Source organism: Ovis aries, chromosome 16 (assembly GCF_016772045.2).
Source record: "Ovis aries strain OAR_USU_Benz2616 breed Rambouillet chromosome 16, ARS-UI_Ramb_v3.0, whole genome shotgun sequence".
In the NCBI taxonomy this organism is placed as follows: Eukaryota; Metazoa; Chordata; class Mammalia; order Artiodactyla; family Bovidae; genus Ovis; species Ovis aries.
This window is the reverse complement of record NC_056069.1, coordinates 19444967-19469738: the sequence shown is the minus strand read 5'-3', so window position 1 is coordinate 19469738 and position 24772 is coordinate 19444967. Positions and strand designations below refer to the sequence as shown.

The window sequence follows — 24772 nt, the reverse complement described above, 5'->3', positions numbered from 1 at the left end:
GACTGTTGAGGTAACAGGCCTGTATACCCTCTGCCAGGAGTTAACTCTGCCGACTGTTGGTAAGGTTTTGGAAATAATCTCTCTGAAGTACTTCTGAAAATCACACACACGCACATATGTGTGTATGCACACACACACAAACACACACACACACACACACGACAACAAAGATAAATGACTTCTAAAAGACAAGGACACTTACAAAAAGAGTTTGACCGTTTCTCATCTTTTTTCCTCACCATTGTTTTCAGAAAATATACCAGGAACAACTCTGATAAATTTAGCACTAGATGTAAGGAAGGATTAGAGAGAAGTATATTCTCATATTCAAATGGAAGCTTTCTCAGTGGACTAACAACAATCAAAGTTCATTTTCCTTCAGGGAGAACTCCTTTTTTAAAAGGAGAGACAGAGACACAGAAAGAGAGCGAGAGAGAGGAATTAAAATAAATTAGTACTTATAGAGGAAGAATATTCTCCAGAGAGGAAAGGCATGCAGTTTGTAATTTCATGCACTTAATTAATTGCAGTGTGAACCACTCTCATTTGGAGTCCATTTTAAGCCTACCAGCCTGAACAGTCAAAAGGGAATAATTACAATGAAGCCTTGTCCTTGTCTCCTTATTGAGAGTTTCATAAACTTTGCCGGGGACATCTTGAGGAACTCTTCTCTCTACCATCCTTCTTTTTGTTACCCTTTTATGTAAAAGGAATGCACTGAAATGAAAACTCAATTTTTCCCTTTGGTTCCTCCCTACTAACTTTTACTACTGATTTTGCAATTAAAGTTCTGGAAAAGTTAGAGCACCTTCTGTACTTTGGCTTCAAGAGCAGTAAAGATTTATAATAAATTTATTAAGGGCTGTGAACCTGTCAGGGGCCTGGATTGCAAACAACAGATATCAACACTGATGCACTTAAGCAGGAAAAGGAATTCATCAAAAGAATTCATCAAAAAAACATAAGAACCAGGTGAGCTGGATCCAGTGGAAGCGAGGAGCAGCCAGGAGGAAACTACATCATCAGTCTGTTTAGGACGGGGCTGTTCACCAGCTGGGTGCACACCAGCCCTGGTCACAGTGTCAGCAGCCACAACCCCCATGGGCTAACTTCTAGTGGTGACACATATGATGGTGGGTCTGAGCCATCCTCTCAAGATTCAAAGTCCTGGCTGGGACCATCAGAGTGACCACCCTGAGGTCTAATTGCTTGCAGAGAGGTATGCAGAGAAGATACCTGACCCTTTAGTTTTCCTGGTGGAAAGCTGGGCTCTCTCTCCTACCATCCTGCAATCCCTTCAGAACAAAAGATGCCAACTAACCAAATCAATTTTCCACTCTAGGATCTTACCTTCTTTGAGCTCTCATCCCTTGACTATCCCTAGGGTTATACTTTCAAACAAGAGGGTGACAATGATATAGATTTTAAAAGAGGGTAGATGTCCATCAGCAGATGAATGGATAAGAAAGCTGTGGCACATATACACAATGGAGTATTACTCAGCCATTAAAAAGAATATATTTGAATCAGTTCTAATGAGGTGGATGAAACTGGAGCCGATTATATAGACTGAAGTAAGCCAGAAAGAAAAACACCAATACAGTATACTAATGCATATATATGGAATTTAGAAAGATGATAATGATAACCCTTTATGCGAGACAGCAAAAGAGACACAGATATATAGAACGGACTTTTAGACTCTGTGGGAGAGGGAGAGGCTGGGATGATTTGGGAGAATGGCACTGTAACATGTATACTATCATGTTACATTTGTTTCTTGATTTGTTATCAAGAAACAAATCACCAGTCTATGTTCAATACAGGATACAGGAGGCTTGGGGCTGGTGCACAGGGATGATCCAGAGAGATGATATGGGGTGGGAGGTGGGAGGGGGATTCAGTATTGGGAACTCATGTACACTCGTAGTGGATTCATGTCAATGTATGGCAAAACCAATACAGTATTGTAAGGCAAAATAAAGTAAAAATAAATTTAAAAAGATAAAGATTCATAGACTATTTTAAAAAATTAAAATAAAATAAAAGAGGGTACAGAGCACTCTGTTTTTGCAATGTCTGGTTCAATGAGTATCAAGCCTAGTATCTTAGTCCATTCAGGCTGCTGTAACAAAATACCTTAAACTAGGTGGTTTATACACAATGGGAATTCATTTCTCACAGTTCTTGAGTCTGGAAAGTCCAAGGTCAAGGGCTGGCAGATTTAGTGTTTGATTAATATCCACTCCCTAGTTCATGGATGACCTTCTCACTGTGCCGTTACATGATGAAAGCTGGAGAGTATTTCCAGGGGCACTAATTCTGTTCCTAAGTCTTCCTCCCTCATGACCAATGAACTCCCAAAGCCCCTCCTCTTCCTCATACTATTCTCTTGAGGGGTTAGGATTTCAACCTATAAATTTGGGGATACATAAATATTCAAACCATAGCACATAGGCTCACTCACAAAGGCAGTGGTAAGCACTAAACCCCAAACTCTTTCCTATCCCAGTGCTAAATAATCTGGGGTCAAAGCTTAAGTGCTTGCTTTAGTGCCAAATTCAAGCAAAAATGACCTAGGTCCTAGCTCCATGGAATGCTTGCTCTTAAAATGTAAGACAAAAGTTTACTTATCAAGACTAATAGTTTGCTTATCAAAATTCTTTCTGACCCTTACTTCACTTTAAAACGTCATTAATTTGGGTCCTTAAAGTCTTTACAATTCCAACCGTTGTCCACCTAAGAAGACTAGGATATAAAACCCTATAAATATATTTTATTTACTTCTCCCTTCTAAAATATTTCTAAGTTTAAAGGCAGTGGTCTTTATTTCAGTGAGAATAAAACTTAGTTTGGCTTATTCAATATGTTCTGTTGGTGGTCTTTTTGGTGAAGTCTGCTGTCAACAGAGCCTGGTTACACAAAGTAATCAGGAGAACTCTAAAACTCCAAGTATTCCTTCCCTCATATTTACCAAGGATTCCTGTCAAGTTACATGTGAGAAACAAAATACCATGGATTTTATTTTCATCGATTCATAAATATACTCCAAGTACATAAAACATTGTCTATCATATACTAAAGCTCTACAGGTGCTTGGATGAATGAAATTGCAGATAAACCATGAATACAATTTTAATGTAATTTTACTGATTGGACAAGCAAGTTTCATTAATACAATAGAAATTAACATGAGAGGAAAAAAATCCCACAATCTGGTTATTCCAAAAAAACCGAATTATTTTCATATCGATTTCTAGTTCTTAGGCACGTGCAGCATGTATTTTGCAGTCTGTAATTGAAACATGGAGTTGTACTTATGCATTTCACTTTTCTTCCCCAAGGTTCCCAAGGTCTTCCATGTTACCCTATAGTTACCATAATGCTCCTCTTAATGCTTAGATAATGGCCCATGAATGTGAATTTTCTTACTATGTGTTCACTGTTTCACCACTGAAAAGAGTATCTCTTACTTACAGGACAGTTTTATGGAAACAGTTAAGCCTAAAATCATTAGCCCTGACTTCAGTTTTTCCAGTGGACACTGAACAGAACATACAAGAAATTATAACACAAAATAAGAAGGTAAAGATTCTATCTAGTCTTTATTTGCTGTAAAAAACCAACAACAATCTGAAATTCAATCAACCTTTAAATTTCTTTTAAGTCAAATGAAGCCCTCTCTGTGTGTCTCTCTGTGGAGTAGAATTAATGCCATTTGCTAAGGCATTTTGTAAATATGATACTCTACAGCTGCTAAATTCTAGCCACAGATACTATTTCAGTTGGTGAGGATTCAAGCAAACAAAAATGACCCTTAACTAAGTCATAGAAGAGACCAGAATAAAAAATTGTGTTTGCAGAGGCATTATATAAGGGTTTTGAGTCTCAGAATTTAACCATGTAACTCTATCCAATAGCTCTGCATTAAAATTAACATGAATACAGTTTTTTTATCAGATAAAATCTGCGAGTCACACATTACACTCAAGTTAAAAGAAAAACATATGCATGTGCCTTTGTGTTCTTTCAGTGAAGTCACATTAATAGTCTCATTTAGTTTTCTGCAAATAGAATTTGTCCACATAACATTCATTTTCTTCTAGGTTTTTCTGCTAAAACTGGCAGTATGATGAGCTAGGATAATGTTTGAATTGCAGAAATAGTATTTAAGAATATTTAAGGAAATAGAATTATTTAAGACAATGGTCATTTCTAAGGAAGGAAATTCTCAAAAGAAAAACACAAATGCTAATTATAACACCTAAGTTATCAAAGCTAGCAAAATCGTGAGTTAAATATTAAAAAACAATTGTTGAAAATAAAGTAATATTCTGACTGAAAACATAATACACATTGAAAACCATTAGATCCCTCCCCATATTCCACAGCCTGTAATAAATCTAGGACACAGCTGAGTAGCTACTCAGCTTGCAAGTAGATGCAAAAGTAGATGCAATATTTCCCAAACACCAGAAGTTGCTGCTGTTTCCAGTAGATGATAAAAAGTATCACTAGGCCCCAAAGGCTACAATTGTGGACCCACTTATTTGGACTAGCTTAACCCCTATGGCCTTAATAAAAGACTCACTTATTAGTCTGCGCTTCTGCCTCCCTAAATCCGTCTGTCAGAAAACAGTTGGACCAATTTTTGAAAATGTTTTGGAATTCATCTATAATTTAGAGGACTACCTGAGACAGCTGATTCCTCCTTTGTTCCTTATCTCCCTATTGCTCTATGATTTTTCTCTTTTCTGTCCAAAACCCCACTCTCATTCTTTCAGATTTCTTAGTTAGGCCTTCTGGTACCCTGATTTTCAACTGTGGTAAACAAGTTCATTCATCCTCATCTCCTCTCTCAAGAGCCACCCCCATCCTACCTCCTTTCACACATGGCCCTTTGCTCAGGACACCATGCTCTTGCAGTGAACTTGAGGGGAGACTACTCTTGTTCTCAGTGCCCGGAGCCTCTTCCTGAGATGGACTTGCCGCTCTGTTTATTACTCGCATTAACTTACTGATCATTACTCCTCCGCCATATTGCAAAACCTCTCCTTTGACATCCTTGACAATCAGCTCGATTTTATCACTGACTTCTGCCAGTCTCGCTGATCACTAGGTACCATTTATTGAAAGGTTTCCACCTTTCTGGCACTTTGAACTCTTGAGTCCTTCTCTCTTACATGTGACTGGAGTGTTGATGTGGAAGAGTCAACTCATGTCCAAATCTGTCATTTCTTTGACCCCTTTCCCACTGCAGTCATTCTCCTCCCTGGAAACCCCTTGACATCCTGAAGACACATTAAATGATCTTCAAAACATAAATCTGAAGGCTCATACATACTCTCCTTCAATACAAATAATCTCCTAGATTTTCAGCTTGTTCAGTTATTCTAATTTCACCTCTTTGACATCATAGAGCCTTATAGAGATCTCAAACCCTTTCTATTTCCACCTTCTTTTTTGTGTGTGAAATTTCAACAAAATCTGTGTTTAGTTAACAGTACTGTATCACCTGTTAATTACTCTTTTTAAAAAAAACAACATAGTATTTCTTGATATTCTCAGAACTGGAGTATTAGAAGTTTCGAGACTCATTCAATCTTTTTTGAAAATCACTAAAATTATGTTTTTTAGACTTTTAGCAATAATGAAAGATGCCAGAATAAGTAGAATTAAATCAAAGTTTTGAGTGAATATAAATTATAAATCTAACATCCTATTCATACATAGTCAAACAAGTGGAACAAAATGTCACAAATTTTTTTGCTAAGCAAAACTTCATGTTTTCTAAAATATATATATTATATTATACATACTACATATATATGTATATGTATACAAGAGCTTTTCTTCTATACTTGATAAAGGCTTGAGAAATAATACAAATAAAAGAGACAGAGAAATTATAAAACCTAAACTAAATGAAATGGGAACACAGAATATAAAATAGAAAAAGTGAAACAAACTAGATTAAAGTAAAAGATAATCATATAGTCCAGTTGTTTTTAAACATGGCTGCTCATTAGAATTACATCTGGAATTTTAGAGAAAGAAAACAATATCTGGGCATTTGTATTTTTCAGAAAATTCTAATGTGCATCTGGATATTAAAAAGTGAACATAGGTTTTTCTACTAAACGGTAGTTTTAGTGATATAGAATTCTATTATGTTCTTTTAACTAGTCATGATACAATGGTATTAAAAAGAATGATAGTTACATAATCACAATAGTAAAAAATGTTTATCAGTTCTCACAATCAATAGCCAGACAAAAAATAAAAGATAATTATAATTGCAAGCCATAATGGAAACATGATTAACCTAACAATATAAATTGTGTGCACGCTAAGGCACTTCAGCCGTGTCCATCTCTTTGTAACTCCATGGACCGCAGCCTGCCCAGGATCCCTCAGTCCTTGGGATTCTCCAGGCAAGAATACTGGGGTGGGTCACCATGCCCTCCTCCAGGGGATCTTCCTGACCCAGGGATTGAACCCACATGTCTAATGTCCTCTGCATCGGTAGGCATGTTTTTTACCAGTAGCATCACCTGGGAAGCTCTAACAAAAGAAAATAATTACATAAGACTGGGGGGTTAAGCAGAGCGGTGTGGTACGTGGATTGCACACATGCACAAGTTTTCATCTACCCAGCCAGTCTATGTCTTTTGGTTGGTGCATTTAATCCATTTACTGTTAAGGTAATTATTCATATGTATGATCCTATTACCTTTTTCTTAATTGTTTTGGGTTTCTTTTGTATAGGATTTTTCCCTTCTTTCGTGTTTCCTGCCTAGAGAAGTTCCTTTAGTATTTCTTGTAAAGCTAGTTTGGTGGTGTGAAATTCTCTTAACTTTTGTTTATCTATAAAGCTTTTGATTTATCCATCAAATCTGAAGGAGAGTCTTGCTGGGTAGAGTATTCTTGGTTATAGGTTCTTCCCTTTCATCACTTTAAATATATTATGACATTCTCTTCTAGCTTGTAGAGTTTCTATTCAGAAATTGGCTGATAACCTTATGGGAGTTCCCTTGTACATTATTTGTCATTGTTCCTTTGTTGCTTTTAATATTTAATCTTTGTCTTTAATTTTTTGTCAGTTTGATTACTATGTGTCTTGATGTGTTCCTCCTTGGGCTTATCTTGCCTGGGATTCTCTATGCTTCCCAGACTTGGTTGACTGTTTCTTCTCTCATGCTGGGGAAGTTTTTAGCTATTAGATAATATATTATCTAATATATTATCTTCAAATATTTTCTCAGGTCCTTTCTCTCTCTCTTCTCCTTCTGGGACCCCTGTAATGCAAATGTTGGTGTGTTTAACACTGTCTAGAGGTCTCTTAGGCTGGGTTCATTTTTTTTTTTTCATTCTTATTCTGCTGTTGATTCCTTCTAGTGTATTGTTCATCTCTGTTTGTTTGCCATTTAGTTCCTCTAGATCTTTGTTAAACATTTCTTGCATCTTCTCCATTATTTTTCCAAGATCCTCAATCATCGTCACCATCCTTATTCTGAATTGTTTTCCTGGAAGTTTGCCGATCTCTACTTCATTTGGTTGTTTTTCTGGGGTTTTATCTTGTCCCTTCATCTGGGACATCATTCTCTGCCTTTTCATTTTGATTAACTTTCTGTGATGTGGTTTTCATTCTGGCATGCAAGACTGTATGTAGCTCATCTTGCTTATTCTGTGTCTACCCTCTGGAGGATGAGGATGAGAGGCTTGTATAAGCTTCCTGATGGGAGGGACTGGAGGTGGGAAAAATTGGGTCTTGCTCTGATGGGCAGGGCTCAGTAAAATTTTAAGCCAATTGTCTGCTGAAGGGTGGGGTTGTGCTCCCTCCCTTAGCTGTTTGGCCTGAGGTGACTCAGTCCTGGAATCTACAGGCTCTACAGTGGGGTTAATGGCAATCTCCAAGAGGCCTCAGGCCAACTGGCACTTTCCAGGACTGCTGCTGCCAATTCTCATCCCTTAGTGAGCCACTGTTGACGCATATCTTCACAGGAGACCCTCCAACACTAGCAGGTAGGTCTGGCTCAGTCTCCTGTGGGGTCACTGCTCCTTTCTCCTGGGTCCTGGTGCATGAGAGATTTTGTTTGTGCTCTCTGAGAGTGGAGTCTCTATTTCCCCTAGTCTTATGGAAGTCCTGTAATAAAATCCTTCTGGCCTTCAAAGCCAGATTTCCTGGGGATTTCTAGTCCCTTCGCCAGATCCCCAGGCTGGGAAGCCTGATGTGGGGCTCAGAACCTTTCCCAACAGTGAGACAATTCCTTGGTATTATTGTTCTCCAGTTTGTGGATTGCCCACCCAGCGGGTATGGGCTTTGATGTCATTGTGATTGCACTCCTCCTACCATAATACTGTGGCTTCTCCTTTGTCTTTGGATGTGGGGTATCCTTCTTTGGTGGGTTCCAGCATCCTCCTGATGATGGTTGTTGAACAGCTAGCTGTGATTTTGGTGCTCTTACAGGAGGAGATGAGTGCATGTCCTTCTACCCTGCCATCTTGAACCAATCCCTAATATCTGTACCTTCTCACATTCATTAAGTTCCATACTCAGCTTAAGTGCCACAATTGACCACTTTTTTTTTTTTTTACTATCTTTCAAAAATCCTCAAATCCCTTTCCCAGTTTCTCTTACTGTACACCTCCACTTTCCAATCTTGAGTCAGTTGAACTATTTGCCTTCATGGTGCCTATACCATAGATGCTCACATTCCTGGAGAATATTCCCAATCCTCACACACTGGTTACATGAAAAAGTAATGGTGATGATTACCAACCATGCCTACAACATGGCCTATTGGTCTAGCCATGCTGAACAGTTTTAGTTCTCTGAATGCATACATCCCACTTTCCCTTGTCAATGGACTTTGCTATTCTCTCTACTTAATACCATTCCCTTTAGGTCTCAGCTTGGGTGTCAGTTTCTCCTAAGCCTGTGCATATGTGCTCCCTTCTTATCCCGCATAACTTCTGCATGTCCTCAGTCATATGTGATATGTGTGCATTATATTTTAAAAAATGGGACTGTAATTGTCTGTTTCTTTTTAGCGTGCCCACCTGAATTCTAAATTCTATGAAAGAAGTGACTGTGTTAGTACCAGTAAGCCTCCCACCTCCAGTTCACATGTCATTGTGTAGAAAAAATAGACACTTGCTAATGGTTGAATGCATGTGCAGATGAATACATAAATACATGACTGATAAATGATCGAGTAGATGAACATGTTCACTCATATAACTTGCAGATATTCTTTTATATTTATAAAATCTAGCTTGACTCTCTAAAAATATGTATGGAAATATACAATTTAAAGAAATAAAGTTAACCTCAATTAAATACTGCTAGAGAAATGAGAAAGCCAAAGTCACATGCTAACTGGGACACAGAACAGTTAGTGGAGGAGGAAAGAAGGAGAACACTCCAAAAATACAAGGCCAAAAAATGGAAAAGTTCCAGAAAGTCATTTGAATTCTAAAATGGATATTCTAAATCTTATTTGTATATTATAAATTATATGGTATAAAAAGTATCTATGTATACTAAAGTTCTGAATTTCTGTGTATAGCTTCCACATAACAAGTGTGTGTGTGTGTGTGTGTGTGTGTGTGTGTGTGTGTGTGTGTGTGTGTTTCTTATGGCAGCATTAGTCACATTTTTTAGTAATCACATTGGAATAAAAATCAGAACATCCTGAGATAAAACCATTTGGAAATGTTGGCAAAGGTCTTACCTTTCCCAGACTCAGAGCCACTAACTTTAGAGTAAATGATGCTAATTCATCAAATAAAACCAATAAATGTATGTTAAATAAGTGACATAAAACAACTGAATGGTATACTATTTTGATTGAATTCCCCAGATTTGAAATAGGTCTAACAATGCCTGGCTCCACTTAATTCCTTTTAAGTGGATAGAAGATTCTACATGAATGAGATAAAAAGGTACAATAAATGATACCTAAATCCTAACTAGCCAGGATTTTCAGCCAAACCAACAAAAAAAATGTGTATTAAACATAAAAGGTCACATATTTTTCTCATAGTTCTTTCTCTATATACAATTTTATTTTAAATAAATCTTTTTTTCCATTTGGGGTACTCAGCTATAGGCAGAAAAAGAGTTTGATACATTCATATTTTCCTGAATTTCAATTGAATGCATTTTTTCTTATTTGAGACTTCTCTAACTGATATACTTTGGTCAATAGTAACATTTATATAGCACATAACAGTTAAATAAAGACCATTCAGAGTGTTTTCACCTATTTTTACCCCATAAACATTATATTGCAAGATAGAACATGATTTTGAAAGAACTGTAAACTCTCCCTAAACATTTCAGTGATTATATAAGGTTGAGTTATATAAAGATGGTCAAACAGGGTAGTGTTTGTGGATAAGCAGCTATCTGAGGAGCTGAAAATGATGATTCTTGGGTGGAAATAATTAAAGTGCTTTTATTCAGCTCTGCACTCTGCCTGCTGCAGTATTGTTCTTCGATCACTTTTCATGGTAAATTAAATGCTTCACTGGGTTCATTTCTACATTGGGATCTCTAACCAATCTTTACTATCAAACAAGTAAAGTTGGCATAAGAAAGGTTTGGAAAAGGACCAGGTGCTCTCATGTGGTAAGCACAAAAGTCACCACTCTGTTCAATATTTTTATGAATATGGAGCCTGGTGAGAGAGAAACCTTTGTTTATAAAAGTAAATTCTCCCTGGTACATGGTACTTTATTACATACAAATAGAGAGTGTTATGTATGATGGTATGTTATGATATCAGTCCATTCAGGTAAACTTAATTAGGATTCCAGAGAGTACTACAAGAATGAGAAGGCACTACAGTAGTCTGAAGAAGAAATTAGAATTTGGTAATTACTATACTCTTTAGTTTTGGTTTCCCTTGTGGCTCAGCTGGTAAACAATCTGTCTGCAATGTGGGTGACCTGGGTTTGATCCCTGGGTTGGAAAGATCCCCTGGAGAAGGGAAAAGGTATCCCCTCCAGTATTCTGGCTTGGAGAATTCCATGGACTGCATAGTCCATGGGGTCACAGAGTTGGACACAACTGAGTGACTTTCACTTCACTTCATACTCTTTATTTAAACAAAATTATCATTTATACCTTATTTTCTTGAAATTTAGAACATGACAGATACCATAAAACACTCAGAGGTTCTATGATGTGTGAGGGAAAGCCATCAGCATTATTTAGTTGGCTATTTTAGATTAGATTCAAGATGTCATTTATCAAGAATTATATAGTAAAGTGTTCCATTGCTCTTAGAGTCTAATTTTAATCTCAAAAATAAAAAAATTCAAGGCAAAAATAAAACTCAATTCAATTAAATCAGAGTAAATACTTTAGAAATAAGTCTTGCAATGTTTTGTAGATATTCTGAGTTTTGACAAATGCTGTGCCAATAAATTGTATTTTAAAAAACAAAGGAATCCAGTTGTATTTTTTTTTACATAGCATTTATCTTTAAGATTATTGGTAGCATTGCCTTCCTATTTCTTTGTGATAATATTTTTAAACCAAATCCAGGTCAAAATATCATATACCTAAGGGATTCTTTATAATCACAATCAAGTGTACACGTTTTCAATTTTGGAAATCTTTGCATGCTGGATTATATAGATCTTCCACAAAACTTTCAGCCAGAATTTATCAAATAAATCTCTTGAAACTTGAGCACATATCCAATATGAAATAACAAGTCTCATGGGTTCATCATGAAAGACAGATCTTTAGCTTCAGATAGCCTTATACTCACTATACTTCAAATCTGAAATCCCCACCATCAAAACCTTAAGTTAAAAATAAAGTCTGAAAAATCAGATGTCTTTTCAAATCAAGCTTCTGTTTCTCTTAATTTTATTTTGTTCAGATTTTGGTTCAGTAACAAAACGTTGAAAATTTCCTATTTTTTTTTTTTATGTTCATACTAACATACTGTGTGTACTCAAGAAATCTAGATGATGACCAGTTGATCAAAGAACCCAAAGTCTAACTGGCATCTCAAACCAGCTCCTCTATGAATAATAGCACATAACTCAAAGAAATATTTCTGGAAGATTTTTGTAATATGAAGCCGTATTTGACTAAGGTAATCCTTCCTTCTGTGTTGGGGAGTAGACTTTTTTCCAAGTGTGACCATTATTTCAACTTCTTTCCATTTTCTTTTTAAAAAAAAATAGGGCATAGTAATATATATGCACACAGTGTACTTCTCTAGATTGGTAACGGCACACTAGTGATAAAGTGTTTGTCATATTCTCCACCCACATGTGTTCCTGAGTATTCATCCATCCACAGGTGTGTCATCCTGTCACAAGGGGACAACTTACTCCTTGGCTCGCATTTGATTATAGCTGATGCAGCCATAAAACACAGCTACAACGATTTAGCACTACCTCCCATTACCTCCGTTTTGCTCCTGCAGTCTCCTACTTGTGTACAGGAAGCATTCTAGATGTGGCAAGCTAAACTCTCCTCAGAGTACCTGGGGGTCCATGGACCACCCAGGGAAAGTAAGCCAGGGCCCGAGCTGGGCCAAGGCAAGCTCCTGATTCCTTCCAAGGATTCTGACCAGAGAACTATGTTGAAGTCAGCAAGGGCTGTTATAGAAGTGAAACAAGGAGCAAGTAAGAAATGAAGAGGACCTCCAATCTCATTCCAAACATATTTGAATAACCTTTGAATGCAGGGTATGTCTGTGGACAGATGCCAAAAGCAAGACATGGACTTCTTTTTTTTTCTTCCTCCATGTTTTAATTTTTTTTTAAATTTTTTATTTGGGTATAGCTGGTTAACAATGTTGGGACAGTTTCAGATGAACAGAGAAGGGACTCAGCTATACATATACATGTCCATTCTCCCACAAACTACCCCCCACTATCCAGACTACCACATAACATTGAGCAGAGTTCCTTGTACTATACAATCGGTCCTTGCTATTTATCCATTTAAAATATAGCAATGTGTACATGTACATCCCACACTCCCTAACTATCCATCCCCCCATCCTTCCCCTCAGCAACCACAATTTTGTTCTCTAAGTCTGTGAATCTCTTTCTGTTTTGTAAGTAAATTCATCTCTTTTTAGATTCCACATATAAGGGATATCATATGATACTTCTCCTTTTCTAACAAGACACAGACTTCTTAACATAAATGTGATACGTCCATAGTGATCGTAACTTTCTGAACGAGGAACAAATTCCTGGTTGACTCTTACACCTGTTAGAATACTCACCTCTACCCCATGAGTTATTAACGGAGGATCTTTGAGACCAGTTATAACAAGGAAACCAAAAATAATGAACAGAATTTTCTCTAATATTTTCCCGAAAAAGTATAGCAGTTGCTGCAGTGGTTATACCGTAAGTAGCTATAATATATCAAAGGCTGACCAAGAGCAAATTATGTATTTTTTTGCAGGCCAATTGTTTCCTTAAGAAACTGCATCATGGCTTTCGAAAGGGGTAGCACAAGTCTGTAGACCCACTACTGTGTGATACTCGACAGAGCAATTGTCTGATGTGCTCATATATCAGAAAAAAAGAGCAAAGCTAAATAAATAAAGGAATAAATCCAAAGGGGATGAAAATCTCCTTTTCTATCAAAGGTTCACAATTGCCAATGCTTCAGTGAGGATTAACAGTGGAACCTGGGGACCTACTAACTTTTAATGATGAAGAATGAGGCTGCAGAAACCTAGCTAAAGTAGTCTAAATTTCCCATTAGCCCTTTCTGATAGTCGTGAAGGAACCTGTAGTTCTTGGTTAACTGGAATGGCTACAGAATGTCATCCCTAATTTACCTTCTGCCTCCCTTTCAAAGTTTAGATATTCCAGAAAATTTGCTTCAAAAGATAACAGAATTCCTTTAGTACATGTTTAGGCTTTGTTTCTGCCAACTCTCATAGGTGGCTTCTCCTGACTGCCTTCTGGCACTGACGAGTCACTTGTTCCATTTTTCTAAAAGACAAATTATCTCCTCCAAAATGTTGAATATGTTTGTCAATGGTAAGTACTGTTTTGCTTATACTTGAATCTTAGATCTTTTATTAAAAAGGAAACAAACTCCGAACCAACAAAAGTACTATCATAGAGACAATTCTGAACCCCAAGTCCTTTGGCACTTGGAAGCTATTTGCATTTAGCAACAAATTCAAATTTAATTAAGTAAGCTTAGCTTTAACCTGAGATTTTTAATTATACACATTGCCCAACTACACAGAGACATAGTAAATATACCACATTGTTTTCTTTTAAGGGCACATGATATAACACCAGCTTCGAGAGAGAAGTCATGTTTAGCCAGCAAATTTTTTTAAAACCAAAGTTAATTGAATACATCACAGGCTTAAATTAGTTCATTTGAATTTTAATTATAGCTATAATCCCTTCTTCCTCAAAGGTAGAGAAATCAAGCTAATGATTCTAAGATAAACCTGCTGTGCAGAAAAGAATTTACATTAGGCCAGCAACTGTTATCATTAGAAAAGCCTGTTGGAAAGATTGACCCTTAGGTGGCATCTGGGAACTTGGATTTCAGGAGGGTTCCCACCATTCCCTAACTGGTAATATGGCTCAGTGCCTAAATTGGTTGCATAAAAAGCATGGTTTATGCTGAACAACTGCTTTCCTTCTAGGAATCTGGAATTTATGCACCTCCTACGAAGAGGATGCCTCAGTGACCAACCCCCAATAAAAACTGGGTACTAAGTCTATCTTTTATTTTTTTTTTTGTTTTTAAACTTTTTTTTTTTTTTGGTAGTAAGAACATTTAACATGAGATCTCCCCTCCTGACAGAATTTTAAGTGCACAATACGGTGTTGTCAACTGCAGCCACAACATAGTACAGCAGATCCTGGGAGCTTATTCATCTTGTAATTGAAACTACTATACCTGCTGACGGAGAAGGCAATGGCACCCCGCTCCAGTACTGTTGCCTGGAAAATCCCATGGACGGAGGAGCCTGGTAGGCTGCAGTCCATGGGGTCGCTAAGAGTCGGGCACAACTGAGTGACTTCACTTTCACTTTTCACTCTCATGCATTGGAGAAGGCAATGGCAACCCACTCCAGTGTTCTTGCCTGGAGAATCCCAGGGACGGGGGAGCCTGGTGGGCTGCCGTCTCTGGGGTTGCACAGAGTCGGACACGACTGAAGTGACTTAGCAGCATACCTGTTGAATAGTAATTCCTCATTTCCCCTTCCTTCGGTCCCTGACAACCTCCACTGTACTCTGTTTCTGTGAGTTTGACTCCTAGATATCTCACATAAGCACTGAGCCTTTAATAGGCTTCGCTGATAGAAGGCTTCTCTGGTGAACACAGGTCACATGTATTGTCAAAACTCCTTACTAGAGGAATTAAGTACATCCTTCTGAATCCACTGGGAGATGGAACTCCTGAAAACGTGTTTCTGCTTTCCTTCAGATGTTGTCCCATGTACCTTGCTCTTTGCTGATTTTTCTTTGTATTCTTTTGCTCTAATAAATCCCAGGCATGAATACAACTATTAACTGAACTCTTGGAGCTCTACTAGCAAATTACTGAACACAGGAGTGGACTTAGTGGTCTCTGACTCACTTGGCAGGTGAATCCTCCCCTCTACATGAGTGAAGCGGGACTGATGCCAAACAGGAGAAATTGGATTTCTGAGACAGTATATTTCAAAGAATGCTCAGAGCAAGCTGCCCTATAAAATTCCTACCTGCTTTAATGTGTCTGGTGGATAGGTGTACAGTCTTCTTTATACACACAGTTCATCCAGAAAAAAATATATATATCACATATGTATTTCCTCCTTCTTGCTTCAAGTTAAGAATATGTTGTCTTATTTATCTAGTTGTGATTTCCTCATACTTTTTAATAACATAGGTGCTTTGAACTGGTCTGTAACAATTCAAACAGCTAAATTCAATATCTTAGATGACAGTTACTGCTGACATTTTTTCTCACCACCACTTTTCCAATAACTTTTAGGAAAACCCAAAAGGTCCCTTCTCTAGAAATGCCTTGAACTTGGCAGACAATGAGGAAGAATCACATTTGCATCCCAGCAAATTGCTCTGTTCCTGTAATCCTTATAAATGCTCAAGCGTCTGTTCAAGTGTGGACCACTAGTTTCCTCCTCCTCTCAAAATGCAGCTGACCCAAAAAATCAAATAATGGATGTGCCCACAATTCTCACTTTCTTTGACAACATTTTACCTGGTAATTGCAATTAAAGAGTAAACAACCCCACAGTAAACAGCAGAAAAAGATTCAAAACACAAATACCTAGTAAAGTAAAAAATGCAAATGCTACATTAGTAATCAGAGGCCTCACTCATTCTTCTATACATCTTAATGCAGAATAAAACTCCTTATGCTAGGAACTGAAACAGTATTCTGGTAAGCAAGACCTGAAAATGTCAAAGGCCAAATTATTAGGCTCATGACCAGTTGTGTATTTCCTTTGATTCTAATTATAGTACAATCTATTCTTGATTCCAAATTCATTTTGCATCAGTGAACATTGCCTACTGTTCTCAGATAGGTATGCCTACATGTTAATTTGTCTATTAGTTCTCATTTGTTAAGAAATTTTTCTGTTTAATCACCTGTGACCAGTATTAATTTCCAAGCCCAATTTCCTTTCCCCAGATACTCATTTGCATTCGTCAATACTTTTTCAAATACTCCATGTAAAATAATTTGACTAAAGTGTCTCCTGTTACAGAGACTGCAATATTACCTGAGAAAAACTACCAGATTTTCTCTTGATTCTAGCAACCCCATTTCCCCTTGACTCAAATCAAGCAATGAGCCACAAAACTCAAGAGATCCCAGATAACAATCATCGTTTAAAATAGAAAATGGGGCAATGTCACCCAAGGTCACTCACCCACTGGAGTCGGCAGAAGTGATAGCAATCAGGGGTAGAATCTTCAAGGGGAGGCTGGTTGGCCTCTGAAGGTTCTCTGATTCACTCTTCAAGTCTGCTTGTTCCAACTGTCTGAAGGCGAGAGGGGGAAGCTGGATGTTGCGGCAGGAAAGTCTCCTTACGAGATAGGGTTCCATTCCTTTCAAAGGGTCTTCCTCTTCATGACTGGAGTGCAGTGTCTCCTCAGAGGCCTAAGGCAAAAGTTCCAGAAAGCACAGTGAGCCACAAAGGTCCCAGGATGTATCATTGCACTTTTGGAGAAAGAAACTGAGGGAAATGTATACATGAAAAATGCTAACTAGAAAGCAATGAGATTAACAGAAAAATATTTGGTGAAAGACAGTTGTCATAGTTAACCGACATTTCCAATAATAGAATTTATGAGCTTTGGGCATGAATTCTATGAAATCAAGGGTAAATCAAACATTTGCTACCAAAATGAAGTGAACTGTCCACCACACCCTCTTTGGTCTTTAGGAGCCCAAGGTAGTATTTCAGGGGAGGGCTTTGGCGAGTACTACATACTCTGGGCAGGGAGTTTTGCAGGGTCTCTCTCTTGGACTGGCTGGTATGTAGGGGAGCAGAATTTGGCGCCCTTGAATGTTTCTATTTGGCATATGTTGTTTGAAGCTGGCTATTTCCTGAAACATGGAAAGAAAAGGCTCTGGAAACCAAGCCGGAATTGCCCTTTGCTAAGATATGTTTCCACTGGTAAGAGTGACTCCCTGTCAGAAGCTGGAAGAGGATGAAAACCCACCCATTCCCCCCAACACCCCCAAAAATGGAAGTAATATTTACTCACAATTATTAAATGAGCTGATGCATGTAACATGCATAGCTCATTATGTGCAATGTGATAAGGAATCATCAATGGCAATTTCCTTTCTTTCTGAGTTGTACAGGTGAAGAAACTAGCCCAGAGAGGCAAAATACTTTTCTGCAAAATTACTCTGTTGGTTATAAGTTAAAAGTGCATTTACTTTGGAAAGTTCAGACCTGGCTTAGAATCTCTGTTGCACTTCTCACTACTATTGGGTTGTCCAAAATGTTCATTTGGGTTTTTCCGTAACATCTTACAGAAAAAGCCAAGTGAACCTTTAGGCCAACCCAACACTATCTTTGGGCAAGTAACTTAAGCTCACTAAGGTTGGTTCTCCATTTGAACACTGAGGAGGATAACAATATTTACTTCTGAGGATCACTGACTGGAGCAGAGATAGAAAGGTTATGATCACTAATATATGGCCTAGAGTTTACACTCAACAAAATAGCGGTTGTTATTATTATAATCCAGGCTAACTCCCTTTATCTTTTCATAGCAGTATGCTGCCTTTGATTCTTCATTCATCCATACTGTTTTCCAAACAGTCAATTTGTCTTGTTCTGATCTATATCCTGAAAAATGTGAAAGGACATGCAATGGTGGATTCTATTCAGCCATGGGTTTTACTGTTTAATTTCAAGGATAAATGCAATGAGAAAAGAAGTCACCTGGAAGGTGAAGAGGACATCAAAGCTAAACATAAAGTTCATTTATTTCAAATCCTAGATATGAAGATCTAGATTCTGAGATTTAGTGCTTTGAGGAATCTACTTGCTTTGCAAAACAACAACAATAATAATGGCTTTAAAAAGCAGGAAGTCCTGCCACTTGAGACAACATGCATGTATCTTGAGGGCATTATGCTAAGTGAAGTAAGTCAGACAGAGAAAAATAAGCCTTGTATGACCTCATGCACACAGGTATCTTAAAAAGATCCCTAAACTCATCAGATCAGATTTGTGGTTACCATAGATAAGGGTGGGGTAAGGGAATGAAAGTGGTCAAAAGGTATAAACTTCCAGTTATGAAATAAATGTATCATACATTTATACATATATAGTGTGATGTAATATATAGTGTGATGACTATGGTTAACGTTGCTGGATGATATATATGAGAGTTATTTTCAAAGAATTTTTTTTTAATGTGGATCACTTTTTAAAGTCTTGATTGGGAAATGGTTACAATATTGTTTCCGTTTTTTATGTTTTGGGTTTTGGGCCATGAAGCATGTGGGATCTAGGCTCTCTGACCAGGGATTGAACCCGCACTCCCTGCTTTGGAAGGTGAATCATTGAACCACCAGGGAAGTCCTGTATGCATGCGAGTTATTAAGAAAGTAAATCCTAGAAGTTCTCATCACATGGAATAAAGCTTTTTTTCCCCTTTTTCTTTTTGTATCTATATGAGATGATGAATGTTGAATAAAACTGTGGACATCATTTTATGATAGTTTTAAGTCAAATCATTATAATGTATACCTTAAATTTATACATTGCTATATGTCAATTATATTGCAATAAAATTGGAAAACAGTTTCAATAATAATGGCTATTATTTATTGAGTCCTTATCAAGTGCTTGGTTTACATAGTGAGTGCTGTGTTTTGTATCTATCATATATCTGGCACCCCAGTCCAGTACTCTTGCCTGGAAAATCCTGTAGATGGAGGAGACTGGTAGGCTGCAGTTCATGGGGTTGCTAAGAGTTGGACACAACTGAGCAACTTCACTTTCACGTTTTACTTTTCATGCATTGGAGAAGGAAATGGCAACCCACTCCAGTGTTCTTGCCTGGAGAATCCCAGGGACGGGGGAGCCTGGTGGGCTGCCATCTAGGGGGTCACACAGAGTCGGACATGACTAAAGTGACTTAGCAGCGAGAGCAGCATATATCTATATATCTCATATACTATCTCGTTTAATTATCACTGAACTCCTATGGGTTAGGTTCCATTACTTTTCGCACTTCACACATAAAGAAACAGAGACTTGTAACATAACATGCCATGGTCTCACAGCCATGTGGTTAGTTGGGCAATCAATGGTCCAGTTTCCCTGGGACTTACTGCTTTAAGGACTGCAAGTCCCATGTTCAGGGAAAGCCAGTCCCAAGAAAACTAGGATGACAGATTACCCTACAAGTCAATTTCCAAACCCAAATCTATTTTAGTTAAATTTGAAACTACTAAAAACTACGCTGTACTATCTCTAAAAGGCATGGTCCCTGGCAAGGACATAACTATAGAAAGGAATAGAACATATGCTCAGTTCACTTCCACGGCTCAGTCTTGTACAACTCTTTGCAACTCCCTGGACTGCAGCACAACAGACTTCCCTGTCCATCACCAACTCCCAGAGCTTGCTCAAATTCACGTTCATCAAGTTGGTGATGCCATCCAACCATCTCATCCTCTGTTGTCCCCTTCTCTTCCTGCCTTTAATCTTTCCCAGCATCAGGGTCTTTTCCAATAGGTCAGTTCTTCCCATCAGTATTGGAGTTTCAGCTTCAGCATCAGTCCTTCCAATGAATGTTCAGGACTGATTTTCTTTAGGATTGACTGGTTTGATCTCCTTGCAGTCTAAGGGTCTCTCAAGAGTCTTCTCAGCTCCATTGTTTAAAAACATCAATTCTTTGGTGTTAAGCTTTCTCTATAGTCCAACTGTCACATCCATACATGACAAATGGAAAAACCACAGCTTTGACTAGCTGGATATTTGTTGGCAAAGTAATGTCTCTGCTTTTTAATATGCTGTCTAGGTTTGTCATAGCTTTTGTTCCAAGGTGCAAGTGTCTTTTAATTCCAAGGCCACAGTCATCATCTTCAGTGATTTCAGAGCCCCCCCTCACCAATAAAAAAAAAGTCTCTCACTGTTTACATTGTTTCTCCATCTATTTGCCATGAATTGATGGGACTGGATGCCATGATCTTAGTCTTTTGAATGCTGAGTTTTAAGTCAACTGTTTCACTCTCTACTTTCATCAACAGATCCTTTAGTTCTTCTTTGTTTTCTGCCATAAGGGTGGTGTCATCTGCATATCTGAGGTTATTGATTTTTCTCCCGGCAATCTTGATTCCACTTGTGCTTCTTCCAGCCCAGCATTTCTCACTATGTATTCTGCATATAAGTTAAATAAGCAGGGTGACAATATACAGCCTTGATGTATTCCTTTTCCTATTTGGAACCAGTCTGTTGTTCCATGTGCAGTTCTAACTGTTGCTTCCTGACCTGCATATAGATTTCTCAAGAGGCAGGTCAGATGTTCTGGTATTCCCATCTCTTTCAGAATTTTCCACAGTTTATTTTGATCCACACAGTCAAAGGCTTTGGCATAGTCAATAAAACAGAAATAGATGTTTTTTTCTGGAATTCTCTTGCTTTATCTATGATCTGATGGTCGTTGGCAATTTGATCTTTGGTTCCTCTGACTTTTCTAAAACCAGCTTGATATCTAGAAGTTCACGGTTCACATATTGCTGAAGCCTGGCTTGGAGAATTTTGAGCATTACTTTGCTAGCGTGTGAGATGAGTGCAATTGTGTGGTAGTTTGAGCATTCTTTTGCATTGCCTTTCTTTGGGATTAGAATGAAAATTGACCTTTTCCAGTCCTGTGGCCACTGCTGAGTTTTCCAAATTTGCTGGCATATTGAGTGCAACACTTTCACAGCATCATCTTTTAGGATTTGTAATACCTCAACTGGAATTCCATCACCTCCACCAGCTTTGTTTGTAGTGATGCTTGCTAAGGTCCACTTGGCTTCACATTCCAGGATGTCTGGCTGTAAGTGAGTGATCATACCATCGTGATTATCTGGATCATGAAGATCTTTTTTGCATAATTCTTTTGTGTATTTTTGCCACCTCTTCTTAATATCTTCTGCTTCTGTTAGGTCCATACCATTTCTGTCCTTTATTGAGCCCGTCTTTACATGAAATGTTCCCTTGGAATCTCTACTTTTCTTGAAGGGATCTCTAGTTTTTCCCATTCTGTTGTTTTCCTCTATTTCTTTGCACTGAGGAAGGCTTTCTTATCTCTCCTTGCTATTCTTTGGAACTCTGTATTCAGATAAGTGTATCCTGCCTTTTCTCCTTTACTTTTGCTTCTCTTCTTTTCACAACTATTTGTAAGGCCTCCTCAGACAGCCATTTTGCTTTTTTGCATTTATTTTTCTTGGGGATGGTCTTGATCCCTGTCTCCTGTACAGTATCACAAACTTCAGTCAATAGTTCATCAGGCACTCCATCTATCAGATCTAGTCCCTTAAATCTATTTCTCACTTCCACTGTATAATCGTGAGGGATTTGATCTAGGTCATACCTGAATGGTCTAGTGGTTTTCTCTACTTTCTTCAATTTAAGTCTGAATTTGGCAATAAGGAGTTCATGGTCTGAGCCACAGTCAGCTCCCAGTCTTTTTGCTGACTGTGCAGAGCTTCTCAACCTATGGCTGCAAAGAATATAATCAATCTGATTTCAGTGTTGACCATCTGGTGATGTCCATGTGTAGAGTCTTCTCTTGTGTTGTTGGAAGAGGTTGTTTACTATGACCAGTGTGTTCTCTTGGCAAAACTCTATTAGCCTTTGCCCTGTTTCATTCTGTACTCCAAGGCCACATTTGCCTGTTACTCCAGGTATCTTTTGGTTTCCTACTTTTGCATTTCAGTCCCCTATGTGAAAAGGACATCTTTTTGGGGTGTTAGTTCTAGAATGTCTTGTCGGTCTTCATAGAACTGTTCAGCCTCAGCTTCTTTAGCATTACTGGTCTGGGCATAGTCTTGGATTACTGTCTATGGGCCATGCTCAGAAAAAGTTTAATCAAAAAAAAAAAAAAAAAAAAAGGAAAGAAAAAGTTTAATCCAATTTTCTGTTGATGGGTGGGGCCGTCTTCGCTCAGTGTTGTTTAACCTAAGACCAGCTGTGGAGGAGGTAATGAAGATAATGGGGACCTCCTTCAAAAGGCCCCAGGCACCCACTGCTGCACTCAGTGCCCCTGACCCTGCAGCAAGCCACCACTGACTCACACCTCTGCTGGAGACTCATGGACACTCCCAGGCAAGTCTGGATCAGTCTCTCGTGGAGTCTGCTCCTTTCTCCTGGGTCCTGGTGTGCACAAAGCTTTGTTTGTGCCCTCCAATTGACAAAGAGTCTGTTTCCCCAGTCCTGTGTAAGTTCTGTAATCAAATCCCACTGGCCTCCAAAGCCAAATTCCCTGGTGGTTGTCAGTCTCTTTGCCAGATCCCAAGGTTGGGAAATCTGTTATAAGTCCTAGAACTTTCTTAACAGTGTGATAATTTATTCGGTATAATTGTTCTGCAGTTTGTGGGTTGTCTGCTCAGCAGCTCTATGGTGGGGTTAATGGCAACCTCCTCCAAGAGGACTTAGGCCACATGCTGTGTGATCCAGGTCTGTTCCCCTGCCCCTGCGGCAGGCGTACCTCCACAGGAGACGCTGAAAAACTCAAAGGCAGGTCTGGCTCAGTCTATGTGGGGTTTCTGGGTCCTGGTGCACACAATGTTTTGTTTGAGCCCTCCAAGTGTCTCTGGCAGGTATTCTACCATAATTTAATATGCCTCACATTTTCTTAAAAAAAAAAATGAATGGAACTGAGATCAAGACAGCCCTATATAAATACTGAAAATTGGTGAGAATCCTTGTTGATAAAGTCAGGAGACAGACACTCTAGGCCTGACTCTGTCACTAATTACTTACCTGGTATTAAATCATTTAACCTTTTTGAGCTTTAGCTTCCTTAGACATACAATCAAGAGGTTGTACAAAATGAACCTTACGGCTACTTTCAGTTCTGAAATACACTGATTTTATAACAGCCAGTGGCAAAAATCAATGTTCAGTGAGATGGAAAATATATAAAATAAAGAGAAAAGACAAGTACACATGTATCATTCTTAGCTTTTGGTTGAGAAAGTGAGCCTCTGGGTGTTTATGAAGTTCTGTGCGTTTGACTAAGGACAGAACTGAAAACTGCAGCCACACTCTGCAACTGCTAACAGATCATAGTGTGCCTCACATATTTCTCAAGAGAAGTTAATGACTTAAGTATGTAGATAGACTTCTTTGGGATAAACATGGAAAAGAAGAACAAAAGATGAGTTGAGTAGAGCTAAATGCTGTATGTAGCTGGCCAAAGTTACTATCTTTTTATAAAGGTAGTATCACAACTGTAGGAATGTTTTCTATAATCCAAGTTGAGTGATAAAAGACTTAAGATTTATGACATTATCAACTAGCTAAAACCACCTCAAGAGGTGACTACTTTTGAGATAATAACCCCTGTTAAAAAGAAAGTGTAGCATTTTTATCTTGACAATAAAAATGATAAAGCTGTAGCTGTCTGTATGCTAGCATTTCTATTTAAAGCCAGCATAACAAGTAGCTTTTTAAAAAAATTTATTTATTTATTTTTAAATTTTAAAATCTTTAATTCTTAAAAATTTCCAGATCAGTGTGTATCAGTGATATTTAAAAAAATAAATAGAACTTTACCTGGTAGCAGGAGGTTCAGTGGCCTTATTTTGGAAAGAAATATGAACATGATCACCAGGACAATATATATACTATGTTATGACTGATGATGAAGCTGAAGCTCCAATACTTTAGCTACCTGATGCAAAGAGCTGACACATTGGAAAAGACCCTGATGCTGGCAAAGATTCAAGGCTAAAGGAAAAGGAGGCAGCAGAGGGTGATATGGTTGGATGGTGTCACCGACTCAATGGATGTGAATTTGAGCAAACTCCAGGAGACAGTGAAGGATGGGGAACCTGGTGTGCTGCAGTTCGTGGGGTCACAGAGTCAGACACAACTTAGTAACTGAACAACAAAAATTGTAGGAAAATGACATTTTTTGCAAGAGGTTGAAAGAAAGATAGCATTTACAGCATTTCTAAGTCATCATTTCTCAAAAAGTGATGCTTAAGTTTCCTGCATGAGAACCACAGAAGGTACTTTCTAAAATTCAGACTCCAAGGCCTGCTTCC

General features: G+C 38.2%; 1 protein-coding gene across 4 annotated transcripts in view; it reads right to left on the bottom strand.

Annotated features, from left to right (window-relative positions):
* PDE4D (phosphodiesterase 4D) overlaps positions 1 to 24772 on the bottom strand; it is a 1582769-nt gene that overhangs the window by 1053949 nt on the left and 504048 nt on the right. For all 4 annotated transcript variants that reach the window (XM_042233629.1, XM_060400411.1, XM_042233630.2 and 1 more), the window contains one exon: positions 16911 to 17140. In XM_042233629.1, the coding sequence (XP_042089563.1) occupies positions 16911 to 17140 (230 nt within the window). The remainder of the gene's footprint in view (positions 1 to 16910; positions 17141 to 24772) is intronic.